At 46.2% G+C, this 23,174-nt stretch overlaps 1 protein-coding gene across 1 annotated transcript in view; it reads right to left on the bottom strand.

Annotated features, from left to right (window-relative positions):
- LOC125942272 (uncharacterized) overlaps window positions 1–20,200 on the bottom strand; it is a 119,872-nt gene extending 99,672 nt beyond the window's left edge. Inside the window, exons 1-2 of the mRNA XM_049660439.1 lie at window positions 20,084–20,200; window positions 8,495–8,618 (exon numbers count right to left, since the gene is read on the bottom strand). Of these exons, the coding sequence (XP_049516396.1) occupies window positions 8,495–8,618; window positions 20,084–20,191 (232 nt within the window). The 5' untranslated portion in view covers window positions 20,192–20,200. The remainder of the gene's footprint in view (window positions 1–8,494; window positions 8,619–20,083) is intronic.
- Window positions 20,201–23,174: the final 2,974 nt, after the last annotated feature.

Here is a 23,174-nt window from a genome sequence, read left to right as displayed (position 1 = left end):
CTGGATAATTCAACATTAGTTTAATTAGGACATTTTAATTCGGTTAATTTGGGGGGGGGGGTTCTTTGGCGCTTCATGGAGCTTAGCAGGGTTCCCCGGAACGAACATGCTTGAGAACCCCTGGCCTAGCCCAAAAGCCAGGACTAGCTAGGTGTCCATCAGCTCCACTGTCCTTTTAGCATTGCACCTCCATTGCAAGCTACGCTAAATTTTTGTATACAATTTTTATTTTATATATTGAAATACCTATATTTCGAACTTTTTTTGTGATCCCCTTCAGATTCGATATACAGTCGCCGACCGTTTATTCGGACGCTGAAAATTCGGACATGCTCGTTTATTCGGACACCTTCGCGGCACCGCCACTCATCCCATTGAAGTAATGTATAACCACCACCGATAGTTCGGACGCTCTACAGCGCGCCGTTCGATTTTTCGGACTCCGGCGACCTGGTCAGATGCGACGCCGAACGCCACGATACGGTCACGACAAGCTGGCCGCGATGTTTACATTTTTCTAGGTTGCCAGCACTGAAAGGGCGCGCTTGCTATGGTTGGATTGCTGGTGTCTAAATCCACGCAGCACCTACAAGTGTCAGTTGCCGATCTCGAAGGCTATACTTTTGTTAGCTGCACCTATTGGTTGTCGTGTTTCGGATTTAGCCAGTCCAGTATCCATTGACTGTATACCGCGGCCAAACAGCAGGCCAGGCCAAGCCAAGCCAGTGTGCTTGGAAGTCGGTGCTCGGCCTTTGCGATGTCAGTTGTTACGTGACCTAAGCCTTGTCAACAGCTACCTTTCAAGTCTCGCTCTTTTGCTTAGTGCAGGGGTTCTCAAGTACGTTCATCCCAGGGAACCCTGCTAAGCTCCATAAAGTGCCAAGGAACCCCCCCCCCCCCCGAATTAACCGAATGTCGAATTATCGAGGGTATCAAGAAAACAAACAAATGCTTCACTACGTCAACACGATTTTATTTACTCAATGAATCGTCAAATCTTGTTTCTATTTAGCACAAGACCAGTGCGGAAGCTGAAATTCTCTTCATCTCATGACTGATTAGTGCTAGCAGCGGCGAAGGCTTCGCGACATCCTTCGCGGCGCGCATCCCGATTATTTTTCGCCACTCAGCTGCTCGCCAACAAATTGTCCGTCCATCGCGATGTAGCCGGTGCTTTTTATCTTCGACAGCTTTGCACTGAGTCAAAGCAAAACTACTGCTTGCCGCAACGGCTGCGGACGAAACCGCGGCCGCTATCGACGCGATCATGGATGGCGACCTTGCGGTTCAGAAGGCAGGCGGCTGACGCACGCACCAGTCAAAACGAAACTACCTTTCGCTGCAAGAAGTGCGGACGAAACTGCGGTCGCTATCGACGCTGCCATGGGAGGCGACTACGCAGTTGTGAAGGCACGCAGCCGATGCGCGCATCGAGTAAAAACGAAACTACTATTTGCCGCAACCGCTGCGAGCGAAACAGCGGTGGTTATCAACGCGATCAGAGATAGCGACTACGCACTTACAGAGGCACGCGGCTAGCCGCCAACGCGGTGTTACTCGCGGCAATAAACGCAAGAATAAAGGCTTTAAAGGCACAATTAGGCACGAAGCGCTTCGGCGTTGCTGTCAGTCACGTGCCGCGTACGATTGCCGCTGAGGACCACGGCGATGCGGACTGCGCCGCTTCGTTTCGGCTGGACGCTACGCCGTTCTTGCTCTTCTGCGGCGTGCATTTGCGGTGCTCCGCGTTTTTTATATTTTTTTAATTTTTCCTCCAACGTATAGGTCAGTGCGCACGCTATCGGCACCTACCCTAATTACAAATAGGAGAAAGGCGCATGGTGGTAAGCTACGGCCTCCGAGATTCAAGTGCGAAAGCTTAGGCGCGCTGCCCGTTCTGAGGTTGGGTGGCTACAAGCTGCTTGCGTATTTATTGCGCAGTTCGCGCGTTGCTGTTACGCACTGTGATGTGCTTTTTGACACTCGGGCATGGGTAATGGAGGTTCTTTGGATCAAGCGCACCTCGTGTTTGCCGTTTTAGACACTTGTAGAGAGCGGGACCAGGGAAAATTTATCAGTGGCTCGCGAAACCCCGAGCAGGGGCCTGCGGAACCCGTACCCGCAGAACCCACTTTGAGAACCCATGGCTTAGTGTGTTAGGCCTGATTTGCTTGTTCGATCTCGTCCAGTCGTCGCGTAGTGCGAAATGGCTCCGACGCCTCCCGTGCCATCTGCGCCGACGAGACGCGGCAATTACAAGACTCTGTCTATAGCGATAGCCATACACTGTCGGAAATAAGGCTGACCTGATCGCGTGTAAGCGTGCATCTGTACAGTCGCGCATTGCCAATTTTTTCTGTCCACTGGGACCATAAAGGTACTTTTTTCTGGCGAATCCTTTTTTTCGGACTCTCGATTATTCGGATTTTTTCGCGGTTCCCGTCGAGTCCGAATAAACGGTCGGCGACTGTATCTGGGTTCTACTGTAGCACACACTATCTTCAACTGGGGATTTCAATGCTGTTTGTTACTGCCCTAATGGCTTGAAAAATTTGTTGATTCACTTTTGCACGGTGCTCCGCTCCAACATGATCATGTTTACTTGAACGCAATCTTGAATTTCAGCTAGGATTATGTCATCACTACACTAATGACAGCATCATTAATGCTCGCGTCAACTCAGAGCTCATTGGCAGTGAAGGCGCTGACTCTTCATTTTCAATGTAGCAGTCATCCGAATTGTCTATCACTTGACAGACAATTTCATTGTTGGTTAACTCTGCACAGAGGTCGAACTTGATGTAAGCGTTGGCAAAAAGTTCAAAAGTAGTCTTGGATCGAAACTACAGCAGAACGCAGGCCGTTGATTACAAGGTTCATGGAAGGGGACTGGTCAGGCACACTGTTGATCGCGGTCTTTATGCCGAGTGTGAAGCCCATGCTGCAAAAAAGCATGCACGCATGCCAACAGCAGACCAAAGATCAACACTAACTTCTGCCATTGTCTGGACACAGCCCCATGTGGCTGAGCATGACGATTTGTACAGAAGCTTCAGGTTGCGGAGCGTAGAGGATAGTGAATGCATTGAACACATGTTATCTCTCATCAAAAATGCCTATTTTCAGCCCACCCTAGGAAGATTTTCAAGCAACAACCATAGCTCACAATGTTTAATTACACTATATACCCGATTCTTATGAGCACCTTTTTTTTACGGAAAATTGGGCCGAAAATTTCCTGCGTGGTGCAATCGAACCCAAAATCAAAACCACCTTAGAAACGTTTGTATGCTTTGCCGCACAACACATATATTTGCGACGAAGCTAACTTGAAAATATCAGTGTGGCGAAGCTGACTTCAGGAAACCAGCCGCTATTATGCAACAATTTTCTTGCTAATTAAATTGTGTGCGGCTTTGTCATTTTAACGTTGGTTTACTACTTTGGGTAAAAAAGTAGGCACCCATTTTATTCACAGGCGTGTTAGAATCGGGCAAACACTCCCAAATGAATCAGCAGTGTGTCTTGGCATTGTTTATGCATCTTGTTCAATTCGACCCGCTAGATAATGCTATCAATTTCGTCGGTCCCACTAGGATTGTATTAACGGAAGTCGACTGTATCACATTTGTCCTTGGATTTCTTTCTTTCCTTCTTCAAATTTACATGTAAGCACATTTTTCATTAAAGGTCAGTCGAAGTTAGCGCTTGTGCTTCGTTGTTCCTGTGTACCCGTTTATCTTGCACTGACTGCCACCATGGATTCGTACCAACAAGCTCAATCAAGTTGCCCGTTACGCTGAATTAAGTGAAATTTGTGTTAACATCTCAGTACTGCAACAGATCCCCCAACTAAGCAATGCCATCTGCCAAGACAATCAAAATCAATGCTCGGCCAGTCATTAGTCAAGAAGGCATGGAAGTACTGCAGTGATGCAGCCGCCTCAATCGCCATTCTGCTTTATCGTGCAGGCTTTGTTAACTGTTACCACGTGGATCCAGCAAAGCAGCGCAGGAATCGAGCTACCGTCTCCTCGATGTGACGCCGTGTTCCCCCTTGAACTGCCAGCGACACCTTTTGCCTGTTGCGATGAGCCCGCTTCATTCCCTTGCAAGTACCAGCCTGTACTCACCGTAACCTGGTCTTCCACATCGCCGTATGTATCGCAAGAGGGCTTCTTAAGCAGCTGGCCTCCTCCGCCCCCGCTCAGTGGGCATGGAAGTACTGCAGTGATGCAGCTGCCTCAATCTCCATTCTGCATTATCGTGCAGGCTTTGATAACTGTTACCACATGGATCCAGCAAAGCAGCGCAGGAACCGAGCTACCGTCTCCTCGATGTGACGCCGTGTTCCCCCTTGAACTGCCAGCGACACCTTTTGCCTGTTGCGATGAGCCCGCTTCATTCCCTCGTGAGTACCAGCCTGTACTCGCCGTAACCTGGTCTTCCACTCGCCGTATGCATCGCAAGAGGGCTTCTTAAGCAGCTGGCCTCCTCCGCCCCCGCTCAGTGGGCATGGAAGTACTGCAGTGATGCAGCCGCCTCAATCGCCATTCTGCTTTATCGTGCAGGTGGGTTCTTCTCCTTCGTTGAACTGTAAAAGATCTAGCAATCGTTGTTTGCTAGTACTTCCATGCCCACAAGTGTTATTCTCTCTTGGTTGCGAGTGTGCATATGTAACAAAGTTACTGTTTCTCGCCGGTGATGTGGAGTTAAACCCTGGGCCGCCAAAGGAGGAGCCAAGCAATGCAATGAGCACAAAGAACTTCTTTCCTTGATAAAATCCCTTCACAAGAACGTTGATGCAAAGCACAATGAAGTTATGGCATCTCTGAACGCTGTCAAAGAAGCGCAGAACTCGCTTGAGGAAAAAATTTGCGACATTCATAACAGGCTTTCTCTGGTAGAAGACACTATGCGCTTGACTGGAGAAAACGCGTGCTTGGGCGTGTCACCGCAAGTGGCAACTTTAACCGAACGTCTTGACGAGCTTGAAGATCGCTCTCGCCGAGATAATCTAATATTACATGGCATTGAAGACAGTGTTGCCGAAACGTGGGCCCAGTGTGAAGAAAAGGTGTGTAAAATCCTTAATACAACGTTGAAGCTTAACTTGGGTACTGATGACAAACGCATATCTCGTGCGCACAGGCTGGGGAAATTCACACCGGGAAAGTGCCGGCCTGTCCTAATCAAATTTGCGTCTTCCAAGCTACGCGAGGGCATTCTGGCCGCAAGAGCCTAACTGAGGGCTTGTGATGTGTCGGTTAATGAAGACTTCAGCAAAGCTACAAGAAGTGTGCGCAAAATGCTTTTTGAATACGGAAAGGCTAGTAAGGAGCAGTTCACGGTACGTTATAACAAATTATATATACAGAAAAAGTGCTTCGTCTACTCGCGAGCAACCGATAGTATTTGTGAACTAGAATCTGACAGTGCCGTAAGTTCAAACAATTTCTCGTCCGCTTCTACGTCTGCAGGTCGTGCCACTTACTTGTCCTAGCACAACAAACGTTTCGCCCTCTGTTCCACGAAGCATATCCTTGCTGCTTTCAAACGTGCGAAGCATAACCAATAAGCGAGACACGTTATCGGCTATCGTTGACTCATGCTCTGCTGACGTTGTGGCGCTTACAGAAACGTGGCTTTCTGCCGAAGTAGCAAGTAGCGAACTATTTGACTGCGATAAAAAATACACCGTCTATCGATGTGATCGTCGCACCGGAAAAGGGGGAGGTGTACTTATAGCAGTAGCCGATAACCTAGCGTCACATATGATACCAGTGAATTCTTCCTTAGAGCTTGTTTGTGCGAAGATCCCTTTGCGTCATCAGAGTGCTCTATTTTGTGTGTGCTACAGGCCGCCCAACGCGACGCCTGATTTTTGTGAATTATTACATGACGCGTTGAACTCCTTAGTTGTACAATTCCCGCATGCTCCTTTGTTTCTGTTAGGAGACTTTAACTTCCCTAAAATTGATTGGGCAGGTACCGGCCCTACAAACACTGAAGTGACCGTCGAGAATAAACTATTTGTTAATCTATGTTTAGATTTCAATTTCACTCAACTGGTGACCAAACCAACAAGAGTAGGCCTTACGTCTGCTAACGTGTTGGATTTGATCCTGACCACGACACCAAACTTAGTGCACTCACTGACTTATTTTCCTGGTCTTAGTGACCATTGCTGCCTTGAATTTACCTTAAACGTCGACATTTCAGCCCGGACTACTATTACCAAAACTATAAGAAACTACAAGAAAGGGGACTATGCAGCGATAAATAAGGAACTGGAACAGTTCATCGATAATTATATGCCTGGCTTTTCTGACAGGTCACTCGAGCAGAATTGGAGCCTCTTTAGAGACGAAGTCGCTTCATTGATCGACAGGCACGTACCACTACAAGTTATATCCAAAAAGCAGCGAGCACCATGGTTTACAACAAACCTAAAAAGGCTTCTTAATAAGAAAAAGCGCCTCTTCCATTCTGCAAAGCTCGGCAGCAGTGTTTTTCGTTGGCACGCTTATCACGAAGCTCTTTCCGCATATCGCACTTCTATCAAAAACGCCAGGAGTGACTATCTCAACATTACGCTTCCCTCGCTGTTGTCTACTGACCCATCCAAGTTTTGGAAAAGCGTTAAACCAATGAAAGACACGGTAATAACACTTACTGATTACGATGGGCGTGCACTGCGCAACGAAGAATGCTGTTCCGTTCTTAACAATGTTTTTTCGCAATGTTTTTCTGATTCAAGAGCAATTTCGGAGCCGCAGCTATGCGACCGCGGGTTTTTTCCAATGGATTTTCTCGTGATTGTATTTGAAGGAGTCATTAACTTAATCTGGAAACTTAAGCTGTCGTCTGCCTGCGGCACCGATGAGATAAACGCGAAATTTCTGAAAAACACTGAAGTGTACTCTTCCATAATTTTGTCACACATTTTCATGCAGTCTCTTCAGTGCTCCACTTTGCCACCTGATTGGAAGGTGGGGAAGGTGATTCCCGTCTTTAAATCCGGTAACCAACACTCTGCCTTAAACTACCGACCAATTTCGTTAACAAGTATCCCCTGTAAGATGGTTGAACATGTAATCTATTCTAGCCTTATCACATTTCTTGAAACCAATTCATTCTTCAGCAGGTTCCAACACGGCTTTCGTAAGCACCACTCGTGCAAAACTCAGCTTCTGTCTTTTACGCATGATGTCATCTTAGCGCTAGATGTTCCGGTTGATTGTATGTTTTTAGACTTCGCAAAAGCCTTTGATAAAGTGTCGCACCAACTATTACTACTCAAGCTCAGCACGCTAAACATCGACCCCAATATCCTCAAATGGATAGAATGCTTTCTGATTAACCGCACTCAGTACGTAACAGCTAATGATTGTTCCTCACATCCCTGTGCAGTTAAATCTGGCGTTCCGCATGACTCAGTTTTAGGTCCTTTGCTCTTTTTAATATATATCAATGACCTTCCGCATAACATCAAGTCATCCATAAAACTGTTTGCAGATGACTGTGTCCTGTACCGTAGAATAACTAACGAAAATGATAACTACCTTCTTCAAGCCGACCTTAATCGCGTCTGACTGGTGTAGTACATGGCTAATGACTCTTAACGCAAATAAATGTAAAAGTATGGCAATCTCGCATCTTTCTAACACTTCTGAACCTTTTACCTACACCTTGAATGGAACTAAATTGGAGCAGGTTAGTACTTACAAGTACCTTGGTGTTTACATATCCAATGATTTATCATGGCACTCTCACATTAACTACATTACTAACAATGCTTGTCGTACTCTTGGTTACCTTCGCCGAAACTTTCGCCAAGCACCAGCACACCTTAAACTACAGCTATATCAAACATTGATCCGTCCAAAGCTCGAGTACGCTTCAGCCGTATGGGATCATGCTCAATCAACGCTAATTCACACCTTAGAATCGGTCCAGAACCGTTCAGCTCGATTTATACTCAATAATTATGCTCGTACTGCCAGTGTCACCTTGATCAAATCCACTCTTCAACTTCCAGACCTGGTAATGAGAAGACGGATTTCCCGTCTCCTGCTTTTTCATAAAATTTTTTTTCATAATCAAGTACTTCGACAGGAATTCATCTCAGAACCTGCCTACTTTTCATCACGTGTTGACCACCCAAATAAAGTAGCCGTTCCTTTGTGCCGCACTAATCTTTTTTTACATTCTTTTCTTCCGAAGACAAGTAGAGAGTGGAATCACCTTCCTCCTTCCATCGCTGCCACTGAGGACCAAGCATTGTTCAAGTCTGCAGTTACCGAACGCTTACTGGTGTAGCTGCAAACTTATGTTGTTGTTGTTTTCCTGTGAATTCCTTTTATTGTTTTGTTTTTTATTTACATTGTACCCACCCCCTCTGTAACGCCCTCTGGGTCTTGAGGGTATACAAATAAATAAAATAAATAAATAAAAATAAACAAGGAATGTGAAGCAAAGACGTGCGAGTTACCTACGAGGAAGTCTTCTACTGTTTTGCTCATACGGCAAGAGCAGATGTGCTGCATCAGCTCACCGGCAGGAACCACATGTTCAGCTGAGAACGGGCAATGCTTCATCTGCTTTTCTCGGTATGCCTGAGGAAGAGACAGAATGGGCTCTGGTACTGCAGGTGTAGAAGTGACCCTAGGCAAGATTGCGTGAGGATTTTGCTTACCGAATGTTTGCTTGCCCTCTCGCAATTTGCCAGGTGGGAGCATGGCGCCCAGAAAATCCCGAGAGGGCAAGTGAACGTTCAGAAAGTCAGATGCTTGCGTGATCTTGCTCCTGCTCGTAAGCAGAGGGTTCGCAGAACTCCTTGTGCAATAAGTTAGAGGTTTTTCAGGCACTCCCAAGGCCATGAGAAAGCATCTTCGACTAAGTCAACAGCACGTTTGACAGGTTTAAAACATGCTGAACAAAAAGTAAAACTTCTCACTGAGTGCAAAGAAAGAGCATGCACGAAAAGCTTTTATTGAGCAAAAGCCTGCCAATGAACTCAATGACCATTATTGGCCGCCATGAAGGTACTCAGCAGGAGCACGATCTTGTAACACTCTTTAAAGCAAATAGTAACAAGATTGCACCCCCGATTGAACTGGCTTTACTTGGAGATTGTAAACAATCTTGTAGCCAAATGAAAAAAAAAATCACTCAGTTTAAACAATAAACAATCGAAGCACTGACAGCAATATCAAGTTTTACTACTTCATTCAAGCTCCTTAAACCATATGTGGGGACAGCATGGTGGTATACCACAGTAAGAACAGCGCTCTGACAATGCCAGCATGATGAGCAGCACCAAAGGTGGCCCTGCAGGATGCTGTACGTTAGCAATTGAGTACAGTATATTTCAGAATGCGAGGACTTACGGCTGTACTAGCTGTACACATGGGCGTCAAGATGGGGGGGCAAGAACCCCCTGGAAATTTGGACAATAATTTTTTTCGCTCGAGCTAAAACGTTGATCAGCATACTCAGGTTCCTCATATCCGTAGAAGCGCCCTTCAGGATTGCGAGCAAACTTTGCACTCTGCACACTATGATGTAATCTTGCTGGTGATGGCACAGCAATGAAAGAATGACAGGCTGGATAGCGAACAATTCTGAGAGGAACGCTTGAGGTTTTTTAGCTTGAACTTTGAGATCTACGCAGTAATATCGCAAGAACTTCCGCTTTCTCATAAATTGCCAGCTACATTTAGGAAAAAGTCTAGACCACCACACGTAGAACAATGTGACACCTTCCCGTGGCGTAGACACTCCTTGCCGAAATGACGAAATTTTGACCACCCCGCCACCCAAATCAAGCCTAAATCTGCCCCTCAAAAAGCTTGTACGCTTGTATAGTGCACTGAAAGCCGAGGCCAGTAGTGTCGTTATGCAATCCATTACAACGAATTAAGATAGGACCACATAATTATTTGGTCCCAGATAAATGCAACCGCAACTAAATTTTGTGTATGGCTACCTATCAAAATAGGATAGTCAATTAAATAAGCTTCTTTATTAATGGAAGAGTGTCATTCGTAAGAGTCTATGCTTTGCTTCATTTTGTGGTTATGAAAATGATTGTCAAGCGCTTCGGACGAATTTATACAGTGTAAACACCCAGAGAGCCACACTGCCATGAAAATGGCTGTAGTGCGTATGCGATATGATTTGCCAGAGAAAAGGGAAGGAGGAAACGTTTTTTCCCATTGTTATAACTGCAGTGTTCTTATCATATTCTAGGTGGCTATCTTATGTTTTCTTACTTTGTTTCCCTTCCCCTCCTTCCTTAACCTGTCTTTATATTTCGGCGTGCACTGGAAATAAACGTCCATTCTTCCAGCTTGTCAGCTTGTGTCTGCCTCGTCTGCGTCAAGTGCGCTGTCCGGCCTACGATGTAACACCCATATATAAAAAGTGTTCGAGAGAAACACCAAAAATGGAGGCCCGCGCGCTTTTTCCATACCGTAATGAAAACAGGTATAAAGGAACGCCTCAACTAGGCTTTGGAGAGAATGAGTAAAATCATATGAAATCCATGGACTTCCATTCTGTGCATAACCACATCACTGAGCAGCAATGTATTTTTGCGGCCACCGGACAAACACTGTAGAGGAGTTCTCTGACATGAATGCAGCAAGAGAGGCAGCCAATCACCTAAATGTGGTGATATCTGTACTAAGACAAGTCTCTCGTCCGGCCCACCGCGACAACTACGGGATTCAGTCGCCAGAGGAATACTACCGTATGGCAATATATGTGCTGTACTTGGACCCTCTCACTGCTTCTTTAGCTCGCCGCTTTTCTGAAAGCAATGACAGGAGCTTCAAACTTCTCCAGCTGCATGCATCAAAAATAACGCACTTGAGCCGTGTTGAGTTCGCTGCCCTCGCCGAAGAACTCCAACGCTTTTACAGCATCGACAACTTCAAAGAAGAGGCCATCTCTTGGTACGAGATGTGGTGCAACAAAACTGGGGACCTATCAGAAATAACTTACTGCGAGCTTCTACATGAGGCGAAGACATTCTTCCCCAGTGTTGCAAAAGCCATTGAGGTGGCTCTGGCTTTGCCATTTACTACCTGTGTGGTCGAACGCTCCTTCAGTACAATGAGGAGAGCGAAAACCAGGCTATGCTCAACAATGACAAATGACAGGCTGAACGGTCTTTGTATGATGAGTGTGCACAGAGAGCATGAAATGAAGCACAGAAATGACTATCACCCGTGTCATCATGCAATTCGTCCAGAAAAATCCGAGGCTTTTGCAGTTGCTGTTCAAGGAAGACTGAGTGACTGTAGTTAAGTGTTTGTGAACATAATTGTGCTATGTGCTGGTCATCAATTCGGGTGAGTCGAGAACCCACATGCAGCAAGACTGATTACTCTTCTCCACAAAGTGATAGTATCTTTTTGCATTTTAAATAATTTTAATTGCTTGTTTCTTAATAAACTAATGTATTTCTCCAAGCTACACATTAACTTGCTGTGTGTAATTTTTCTGTCATGTGTGTATTTTACTTATTTATTTCTAAATAAATAAATAAATTTACTCCTAAAATAGTGCCTTTTTGCTTCGAACATACCGCTACCCCCCCCACCCCCCTGCAAAAAATTCTGTGGACATCGTTTTTACCTTACATTCGGTGGCGCACGCAGCAAACGTGCTCTTTCTGGGAGATTCACATGCCCAAACTACTATCTGAATATAAGGCACACTGTAGTAAAGGACTCCAAATTCATTTTGACTGCCTGTTTCTTTAATTTACCCCTAAATTTAGTACACGGGTACTTTTGCATTTCACCAAGCCGTGTGCTCTGCCAGAGTTCACAGGCCACAGATTACAAATGTTTGCTGGTACTTTGTATTTCGTTTAGATGGAAGCACCAACTAAACTTTCTGAATTACATTATTATTTGCAGAAAAGCAAAGTATGGTCAGTGCCACAGTGGTCAGTGTTGTGTGCATAATATGGATACAGCATTAAATACAGCATTAAATAGAACAACTAGCCTAGCAGCAGGATACAGCATTAAATAGAACTAGCCTAGCATGCTGCGGTGCGAACAAAGTCCGTCATGTTTAAGCAGCACGTGGCACACAACACAGTGTGCCGACTACGGAGCTGGGGCGCTATTCTTGGGCGACCTCCATGACTTTTGGAGATAGTTTCACTTTCGCAAGAGAACAGTGCCAGAAATGTCCGTGACAGCGAAACTGTCTGATCCACTGCTTTCTCGTTGTGCGAGCCCACCTGCTTGGCCGGCTCCGTGCCAGTTTCACGCAATCTCAAAGGTCGTGAGACAGAAGACAGTGAGACAGTGAGACAGAAGTGGAGTCTATTGCATGCCACGCACAAGCATCATCATCGATAGGTGGCTCGGCACAACTAGGCGTGCCCTTCAAGATTGCAATCTCGGAGGGTGCGCTTAGCTTTGCCAACTACAAGCCACAGCAAAAGAGAGGTGTGTTAAGATAAGGAAGTGCTGCTTGTGTGTGGGCACCTTGCGCACGGCGGTGAAAAAAACTACTGTTGCTAATCTTGAAATGCCACGCCGAACAAGTGCGGAACCTGGCGTAAAGCGACATGCTTGGTGCGAAATGGTCAGTATATTTTTTGTTTCGGAGACGAATCTAGTTCATTATATCTATTGGCAGAACAATTTTACTTAGTTAAAATGAGGTTTTAAATACACTGATCTCTGCGGGGGATTTCAAGGGGAATTGCATTTACTTCATTATCAGTGATGCTACTGCGGACTTGTGATTTGGAGCAATTTTTGGAGCATCAGAAATTTCATTTTGGAGCACTTTGGAGCAGGCAACTTGGCATTTTTGAGCAGCTTGGAGCAGCTGATTTTTCACATCCTGAAGTATTTTAAAAAAGCGAGTTGCAATTTACATTCAATTACCTGAATAATTCTTATGTTCTCACGAGAAGCTTCTTAAACATTTCCATCTATTGCAGATCTCGTGGAGAAAAAAATGCACTTGTGTGCATGCGACACACACAGACGCAAGTTGATATCATTTTGTATATTGCTAGTTTTCCCAGATGTCATCGGTAATATCCAGAAACAGAAATGATGGACACAATGGCGGCACGCAGTTATTATAACCACGTCATGCTGCGCTTCAAACAAGCTACTAGCTGCGTTTCCGGAGTAGATAACGTCCGCCGATGAATCGCCAATTAACCTTGAAGCCGCAAGCCTCGGCAGAAACCGCACTTTGCCGTCAAGCCACCTTGCAAGGCAGACGCCGCGTCGGCGCCGTGCGTGGCACTGCTAAAGTCACTGGAACCTGGAACTTTGAAAGTACCGCAACCGCCGGAGCGAGTGCAGGCAACACTGCGCGGAAAAGACGAGCAGCTCTTCCTCGGGTTTTCTAGGCTTGCTACAGTGAAGAACAGCACGATGGCTGCCGCAGTAGGCCCTGTGAAATCCACAAACAAAACCGCATTTCGTTTAGCTAGATACGATGCAAATTACAAGTACAGTAGCCGACGGATTTTTTGGACTTAAAAAATTCGGACTTCTTGGATATTCCGGACTTCAAAGATGTACCGGCAGGATTCCCATAGAGCTAATGCATTTTCGCGAGCGATTTTTCGGACGAATCTAGGAGCCAATGTTAGATTTTCCTGACTAAATCGCTCGCTCCGAGCCACGCTACCCGATCTTGGAGGCCGCCATGTTGGATTTTCCACTGGCTTGGCTTCCAGTGCCCCCCTGTATAGCCTTCAAGATCAGTAGACGCACGCTATCTCCTCGTCTCCGAGGCCATGCCCGCTCTTCCTTGGCCGACAAAACGTTTTTAGAACGTTTTGTCGGCCAACGTTTTGTATGCCCGCTGCACTTGCTTTTCTTTTTTTTGTTGTTCGGTCCGTACGCTGTGTGCGGGTGAAAGCTTGCGAGGGTCAGCCAGTAACCGCAATTTATTCTCACGCACGCGAGAGAGGAAGGCGGCCAGAGGCGCGCGCGGACTTTGTTTGCTCGCGGGGCATGGGGAGAAGGCGGCGGAGACGGTGGGGAGTTGCATTCTGCTCTTGCGGCTGCCGACGGAGCTGCCGCGCAGGCACCGTATCTTGAAAGCGATCTGCTATGTGGCCGAAGTGTGCGCCCGCGATCTGCGATGGGTACAAAGGGCGTGCGCCGAGTGCCACTAGCTTCGTATGCGCCGGGTTTTTTTTCGGTTTTTTTTTTCGACGTTCGCGTTGAAGCGACAGAATAGACAGCGCGAAGGTCAATATGCCCGCAGTCATCGAGCGAGATGTGTTCATGTAACCTGTGCGCGCGTGAGACCGTGCTTATTTAGTTAGTAAGCGCATATTTACAACTTTATACGGCCGATAAAACTAACATCCTTACTTCGTATCGCTGTCTATTAATTGGCTATCGCAATCGATGCTCCGCCTTTTTAGAGAAAGTGCGACATTTTTCGTCGGCCGCTCCAAGCCTCACAATTTTTTTTCGCGAGTTTTTCGGACTGTACGTGCGGTTTTGCAGACTGCTCGATTTTTCAGTCCCCGCGAAGTTTGGAAAATCGGTCAGCTACTGCACTCGGAAAGTGAAGCATTCAACTGTGCGCCACCCGTTCTAAATGCAAAGCGATCCCGATGCTCGTGTGTCACACAAGATTTTTTTTTCCGGATGACTAGGTATCAAGCGCTGCCACAAAATCGTTTATACGCGTGGATATTATTGCTTTCTAACGTGGCTACTGATTTAACCGCGCACGAAATGTTTCATGCAGATCTATTTCTACGAAAATAAACGGTCCCTGACTGCAGTACAAGAAAAGGGATGCTAAAACAGAATTAACCAGGTCACGTTCGTGTTGTTTTAAACACACGAGAAAATCTATATTTTCATTTTCAACATTGACAGGTCGATCGATCTTTATTGCAGTGGTTTTCTCACTACACTTTGTTATTTTTGACACAGCCGCCCGTATTCCATCGCTCTTTGAGCCACATTTTGCTTAGTTCTGCATATTTCTGAGCATCTCCTCGCTTTGTTTACTCAAGGCAAACCGCAGTCTTCAAAGCAAATGCGTGAAGAAGCTTTTCCTTCACATTATGGCATTTAGGGAGTTCGATGAAATACCGCAAGGAGCTTCTCAGCTTTGCGATATCAACAAGTTCACCAAGTGGGAGTGAACTTGTCGCTCTTTATCCGGTGCAGCCAGAGATAGCATGGCGCTTGCTGTCGCTCTTTCCGCTTAACTGGTATCGCGAAAAGCGCTTTCCCAGACTCCTGGCGGTTGCTGCACCCGAACGTGCAGCACCCGGGCATTTCCTTTCGTTTTGTTTTAAGTCTACGAAAGTTACATATACACTAAATTATACAAAATGCAAAATCTGACCTCGTTGATGACTCGTACGCGCGGCGTGTGCGAGTGATGTCTGTCTGCTTATCTCCTCCGGCGCGGTTTAGATCCGCCATCTATAGTGGAAAGTGATCACCTGACGGCAACTGACCAATCGGTGGCGCGGCGGCTAAGAGAAAAGGGCTGCGGTACTTTCCAGGTTCCAGTGACCTTAATTGGGACGTACGCGCTAGAGCTTTCTCGTCTCTTGTTTGCAGCTAAGGTTGCAACTAAGGCTCGCCCTATCGTCACGTTGAACGTTTTAATTCCCCGGTGGTGCAATTGGCGATAGACGTCGTCAAATCCGAGACTGTTTGGCGCAGTTAGGCGTAATTTTCGTCGATTGTATCAGGATGGCGCAGTAAATCCCAATTGGCGCACTTTGGCGCAGGCGTGGAATCACTGCATTATATCAGTCTCACCAAAACGAGACTAAAGTGTATACTATATCTTTCCTTAAAAAATACTACAGTCGAGGCCAAAAAATACTGCAATTGGTTGATAAATACTCAAACTTATTATTCAAGATGTTGACTGCTTATGGAAACTTTTGAAGCATTCATGGAAGACTCTGACGAGGCTCTCTAATACAATAGAACCTCAATGATACGTTCCCGCTTAAGGGGGGACGTGGGTTCTAAGAACTTCATTAGTTTTGGGTCTATCTAAACTTCACTGTTTAGATAAATTTTTCACGCTGATTTCACATCTATTAGTTTTTTGATAGCTACTCTAGTTCAGAAAGAAAATCTGAAAATAAATTTCATGAGTACTTCTTACGGGGCTTTTTGGCAATTTATCCTTGTCAAAGACAAAAAGTAAGAGCATGACTTTAATGCCAAAGACTTGCTCTAGGGGGTGATGCTATATTAATTTGTTTGAAAGCATTATAAAGGTAAGAAAGGAGACCAACATTGACTGTGAATATATTTTTCTTATTTGCACTCATTGTTACTTTTGATTGTAATTTATAAAATGATGCTAGAGTAACAGAAATAGCATCACCCCCTAGATCATTTCATTACGAATACACTGATACCAAACTTGTTATTGTCACTCTACAACATCATAGGAAAAAGCCCCGTAAGACTAAGTGCTGTGTGTAAAATTATCGAACTGAGAAAAACGCATTTGAAGTTTAGACAGCTGCAACTTTTTCTAGCATCCAGCTACAGCAATATTAATGACATCATTTTGTAGCTCTATTCACGAGAATGACTATACTAAATATATGACTGTACCCTGCCAGAAAACTGGGAAAAGCTTGTAATAAAGCCATGTACTGCCCCCAAACCAGCATGAGAAACTACATTTACCACTTCATGTGCCCGTTCCAGTGGCCTGCAAGCTAAATGAATAAAAAAATTGTATAATAAAGTAGCCTTTCCATAGACAAATAAATTTCCACAATGTTCAAGTCAAAATCACACATTTATGGAATATTTATTGAATTACCAAAATTGATTATTGTCATTCAACAACACTTCGCTCTACAGCATGCCAGGGTTGTATATGCAGGGTTCTTTGCTGGCTTGTGCCGTTTTGAAAGCCTAACCTTGATGTCATTACTGTCTAGATGCTCATTTTGCGACTTCAGAAGCTTTTGCGACTAGCAGCTTGAATTTCCTCTCCGCTCTGTTGCGCACTATGATGCCAGACACTCCGTCAATATTGCCGCACTTCTCGCGCGCTCAGCCGACTCGCCCACTGAATACTAAGCCATATCAACGCGGTCTTGGATGCCGCTGGACGCGCTGGCTGACGATCCGATGACATCAGATGGGCCGCAGCTCTGCCCAATAGAATCAACGGCAGCAATAATGTGCCGCTTCGGATGCAACAGGTGGTTCCGGCCGTTCCACTTGTGCCGACCATTTGGGCAGCGCGCTGAATAGTACGCCGTATCAACACGGGCTTGCGCTGAATAGTATGCCATATCAACACAGTCTTGGGTGCTGATGGACGCGCTGGCTGATGATCCGATGACATCAGATGGGCCGTAGCTATGCCCAGTAGAATGAACGGCGACGTTAGATGTGCCGCTTCGGACGCGGTGGTTCCGGCTGTTCGATGGACGCTTTCGTTTCTTTCAGTAAGATTAGCGCCACAGAACACCGATACATTAACGCGTTATCTTCAGACGAGTGCAAGACGACAAGACGGTGCGCGAGCCGTGTGAACACAAGCGTAGCAGACGACCGCAATAAACCGGGGCAACAGAGATACGGTGGCGCATGCAAAAAAAAAGCAAAATGGCCGCCTCGGTGGCGCGCCAGCCAATGGGAGGAGCGAGATGGGGGGCTCGCCTTGTGCGCGCGCGCTCCGCCCAATCAGAGGCCCGGAACCACCCTTCCGAAAAGCAGCGAGAGCGGTCGTTCAGCTTGTGCGGTGCCATTTTGAGCTGGCACAAAATGCTCACAAAGAAAACAGCTACAAAACAAGCCCAAGATGGCGGCGGTCGGTTGGCGGCTGCGCCCGCAGCGCGCGCAGGAAGTTTGAACAAATTTCGCCTGCCGCAGGTCGTTTCGCGTCTCCCGTGGCGTTTTGAAAGCCGATTTTTTCCTATTTACCGATCGAAATCAGGGTTAATAATTTAGGGCAGCTGCTTGAAGGCCCAAACACTCCTAAAATGCGTTTTTTCCAAAAATCAATTTTTCGGTGGTTTTTTACTATTCTAGAACCCTTGTCCCCCTTAATACAATTTCCCGGCTCCTACGTTCGCAATTGCGAAAAATAAACATAACCCCATAGAGGAATGTGTTAATACGTTCCTGGAAAATACGATTATTCGGCAGCAACGTTCAGCATTGCGACAAACTGCGGTCGTATGATACGTTCTGCAGCGAAAAATGATCATTCAGGTGTGCAAAAAGGCCGCTCTCATGTGCTTGTGAAGCGCTAATAGCAGACAGCTGCCGCGCGGCTTCTCCCCTCGACATTGCTTGCATTGCGGAAGGGGGAGGGATTGCTTGCAGTGCTTGTTCGACCGAAGTGACGAAGGGCAGCAGCAGCGGCGAGCGAATTGACCTTTGCGCTACCTCGCCCCTCGCTTCAACTACTAAGCGGCGAAAACAGGCGGACGTCGTGCGCGCGCGCGGCGCTGCGACTCACCAAGATTGTAGTGGAGGTGGTGGCGGACAAGGCGCCTGAAGACAGCGACGAGAACGAAGGCTTGCGCCCACCGGCTACCTTCGCCAAAGCCCTTGCTGGCCTGGAAGCCTTACAATGCTTCTTTCGCACGATAAACAACGAAAATGTGAACAAGGGTCTGCAATGTGCGCAAAAGGAGTTGTTCCTGTCCAAGGGTGTGACGCACCAGCATTTGAACTCGAAGGGGCCCAAAAATTTGTTCAAATTAAAGGACTTCTTTTTGACGTATTTGTGCACCATAGCGCTATGTACGAATGGTGCGAGTCGTGAAAATATCACGCCGCGCAAGCACATAGCAAGCGAGGGCCACGAAACTGCCCACGCTAGCTGACGCTCACATCCCAATAGCGCCTCTTCCTCTTCACAACCACGATCTCTCTCGTATCTTAATAACGGCAGTGAACGAAACTTCAGGGAGCGGGCCGCACCGGCACGGCAATGCACGTGCGTGGAGACCATCGAAGGTGAAGGAGGAGGGCGGCAGGGAAGCGCATTTGGCCTTGGCAACCCCATCGCTTTGGTGGCTCCCCTCGCACTCCCTCACCTTCGACTGTCTCCGTGCAGGCCCGCCGGCCCGGCGCCCACTTAGCCTGATCCCCTAAGTTTCATTTTCTGCCGTGGAAGCGAGCGTTGGCCGGCGTGGGCAGTTTCATTGGCTGGACTGGGCCTCTGCGTTGCTTCCCTCTGCACCGCAGCGTTGGCTGAGACGTCGGCACGTACACGCATGTTCCGGCGACCTTACCATTTGAGAGAGGAAATTTTCGCCGCAGTATTTTTTTCTTTCTTTTTTATTTCTCCGCGCGGCATTGAGGGGTCTCTCCCAAGCTTTTGCTTTATGGCGGTGTCGGAGGATTGCAAGTCGGAGGCACCGCCACGTGATTTGGCGTGCTGCTGAGAGCATTGTTGGTGCGCGGTTATGTTCGAATTAACCGTCGCAAATGCTTTCGCATTCTCGTTCATTGGAACACATAACTTTGATGGGACCACAGCGTCAGTTCGAATTAAAGATATTCGACTGTAACCATGTTTTGCAAGAAATAAATGTTTTCTGCCCTTGCATCTCAATATGGGCTCGTCAGCTTCAATCTTTACTGGATTCAGATCGTACGTTTTCCCGGATCGTACGTTTATTTTTGCATATTTTTTGAAAACGTATGAATGAGGTTCTACTGTAGTTGAAGCTAGAATGACGTGTCAGACAAACGAAAATATTCATAAACCTTTTTCATGAAATATTCACATAACGGTGCCTGAAATTTCAAGCAATATTACACACCCATCTTTAGGAGTGGGTCCAAATAGAATCAGTAAACAGCCGATTTCGTAGTCCTTTGAAAGCAGTTTTTGCCCAAAACTGGACGCAAATAAAGAAATTTTTTTGGTGTCCTTAGATAATCATAAACGAGCTCTAAAAATCTGGCCTTGCACGATCAAATCATAAAAGCTGACAGGTACATTACCCAATGGTCCTTCAACATGCATGCAACACTGGCATAGTTTGAGAATCGAGGAGTCGGCAGTTTGCGCCCAGTCGGTGCAAGCTGGCACCCACCTTCTTGCACTTGGTGATGTGGATCGGGAGCCGGCTGAGCTTCACCTGGTGCGCAGGATTGTATGGACAGGTTGTCAGGGGCTTCTGCCGATATTGGTAGGTTGCCATGGTGCAAAACTGGAATGAGTCAGAATGGCAGCACAGGTAGATTAGCAACTGATCGACTGGTTGATGGAGTCCCGAAGCTACACCGGCACTAAGGACTCGCCAACAGCGGCAATCTAGCAGCGAGCAAATAATCCAAAAGAGTCGCTTTTCGACCAAAGTCATCATTAAGGACAGCCATGTTTACGACTGGTCGCTTTGTGACCAGTGTAGTCGCACTATTTCTGCAAGCGCTTGAATGAGCCCCAAGGCTGCGGAATAAATTTGACCACCTAGAATTTTTTTTTAACATCAACAAAATGCTTTTCCCGTGACAATATTCCCAGTCTGCCCAAGTAAAGAACACAGCTACTGCAGTCTCAAATCAAATGCGTCATCACTTTGCTCAAGAGCCAAATAGTCCTCTATGTTACTTTCCCAGGTTGTAACTACCATGCACTTGCCACGTAGTCCCTAAAGCTCAGTGTGAAACCATTTTGGTGAAAGGGATTATGCAACACCCTTTTCTAACACAGTTGTTTGACCACAGTCCCTTTTTAAACCCTGCTAGCACATTACAACAGCTGGTGCAATAAGCATACACTATTACATTAGGTTGCATTAAATAAAATTCTGGTGTTTTACGAGTCAGTACTGCCAGCTCATTATAAGGCATGTAGTGGGCGGACTCTGGATTTATCTTGCCCACCTGGGGATCTTTATTTTGTTCCCAAATCGCAGCACACAAGCGGCTTGATAGCTGACCTGGACTTGCGCCCTTACTTGCTTTGATGTCTTCCTGCACCCATCCCAAAGGGCTTTGCAAGTTCATAAGGAGAGGAAAAGCGTACAGTGCCCTGAGTGGACTTAAACTGCAGCACCACAGGGTAAGAGTCTGGTTTTACCTCTGGACAATTGCATCAATGTTTAGAGAGAAAAATACTGTAACAGGAGGTCACACAACTAACTGCTATGACAGGATGATGCCCCACTCTGCAGCTTACCCATAAACCGATGCTGACGTGCTGACTTGAAAGAACTCCCAGCAAAAATTGACCACTTGCAAAGGGTGGAGCGTCCTCTAGATTGAAAAACAAGATCGTGCCATGCCCATTGGTTGGAAAATGCACACTCGCAGCGATACGGAGATGACAGACGCGTGGTGGATGCTTGGTGCAGTGAACTTTTACAATAGCATCCATGTGTTTTCTAGGTGCAAGCTCGTAACTTGTGTTATTTGAGGAAGACACCATCCAAAATGCCAGAAGGACATATAAAAGAGAAGGAAGAAATAGATGAGTCTGGCAATGCACATAGTGGTGATGAACAGGGAGCTTGCGTCGGAATGGTTTACTCAAGCTAAATATTTACGCGAGCTTCTAGGCAAGTGCAAATATTAGAAACTTACGAATAACAAATCAAATACTGTCCTGTTTGATTCCATCCTCAAATCGCAGTCACTATTTAAAAAAAACAATTTCATAATCATTTTCGAGTAGTATACGTCATCGACTGTACACAATAAATCCCGTCTACAGTTGAAGTTAAAGCACTAGCAGGCTGCACCGCTCAGATAGGCAAACTTCCCTGGCTAAACACAATCCCTCACAATGTTTAGACACTCAATTTGGCAATGGGTATTGTTTGGTACTATTTGTAGATGGAGCACCTGTGTCCTCTTCAGATTAATTATGAAAAAGCTTCATTCCAAAATACTTTATACAATAGTGGTCCCATCTGTGATAACAATTCAAACTAAATAAAAAAATGGCTTTTGCTCTGCCATCTCCAAAGACGTTGCCGATTTGGTTGTGAAGGTATAACAATGCAGATATTAAATTGCAAGCAAGGCTGCCTTTCTATCTTTATAAGATGATGTATCACCACACATCATCTGAAGAGCTTAGGATTTACAAACTGCTTAGTTGTTCCTAATACTCTCTTTAAGCTTTTAATAAAGTATGCTTTACAATGTTCTGTGTAATGACCAGAACTTTCTAGCTTCGTGAATAGTAAGTAGTTGAATGTTGGACATGAACTATAAAAATTAGGAATAAAATAAACATGTTCCGAAACAGACATTTCGGCTTCCGTGCAGTGTTGGCCGGTTTGGCTATATTTAGCCAAATTGGGCTACAAAAAAAATTTTTGCCGTCGACTTGGACGACTTGGTTATGTGGCTATTTTTGGGCAACTGAAAATCTGTGACTTGGCTTTGTTTGGGCTATAAGTGGCGCCCTAATCCAAGCTCCAGAGGTGGCTCTGATCGAGTAGAAGGAATCTCGAAGGCCATGGTTTAGCTGGCTGAGCTGGCAGCGCAGTTGTGCGTGTGCGAAATGCCCCCTTCCCCCCTCTCTTTCTGCACCGTTGTCCGAGCCGGTGGCTTTGATCTTTGATGCACTTAAACTTACACCCCGCTTCACCGTCAGACACCCGCTTCCCGGGCATCAGGATGAGCCTGGGAGTAGAGGGTTTTTGACAGAACACTGTACTAACATGGAGACCACCAAAATAGGGTCGGGAAATCGTGGCACCGGCATGAAAGAAGGGAAGCAGGGGTAGAAGACACGCTCCAATGTGTTTATGGCTATGGCTTCTGGGTGAAGTATCGTGCAGGGCACAGCTTTCGACTTGCTCCACGTTTCTCCCCCCCCCCCCCACGCTTTACTGCCATTTTACTTTTGCTGTGAGATGAATTTTTGTTCGTGCTTACATTCGACATTTATTTCGATAGGTTGGATTTAAGATCAGATCCTCCTCACAGATGAGAATCGAACCATGGGGAAGTGGCCCAAGTATGCGAGAAAGTATAAAAAAGAATGGGAGCAAGACCTCGAGCTCAAAGGCGGGTCTGGGTGCTTTTACTTATAAATGGCTTGCCTGTAACGTCACAGATGCAGGTGCTTAGCAGGTGAGGTGTCATGCTGCTGGCTCGAAGACCCAGGTTTGATTCGCTGCCATGGCGGCCGCATTTCAATCGAGGCGAAATGCAGGAACACCTGTGTAC

The sequence above is a fragment of the Dermacentor silvarum genome, chromosome 1 (genome assembly GCF_013339745.2).
Source record: "Dermacentor silvarum isolate Dsil-2018 chromosome 1, BIME_Dsil_1.4, whole genome shotgun sequence".
Taxonomy (NCBI): Eukaryota; Metazoa; Arthropoda; class Arachnida; order Ixodida; family Ixodidae; genus Dermacentor; species Dermacentor silvarum.
Note: the sequence above shows the minus strand (reverse complement) of the source record. Positions and strands in the feature narration are given on the sequence as shown.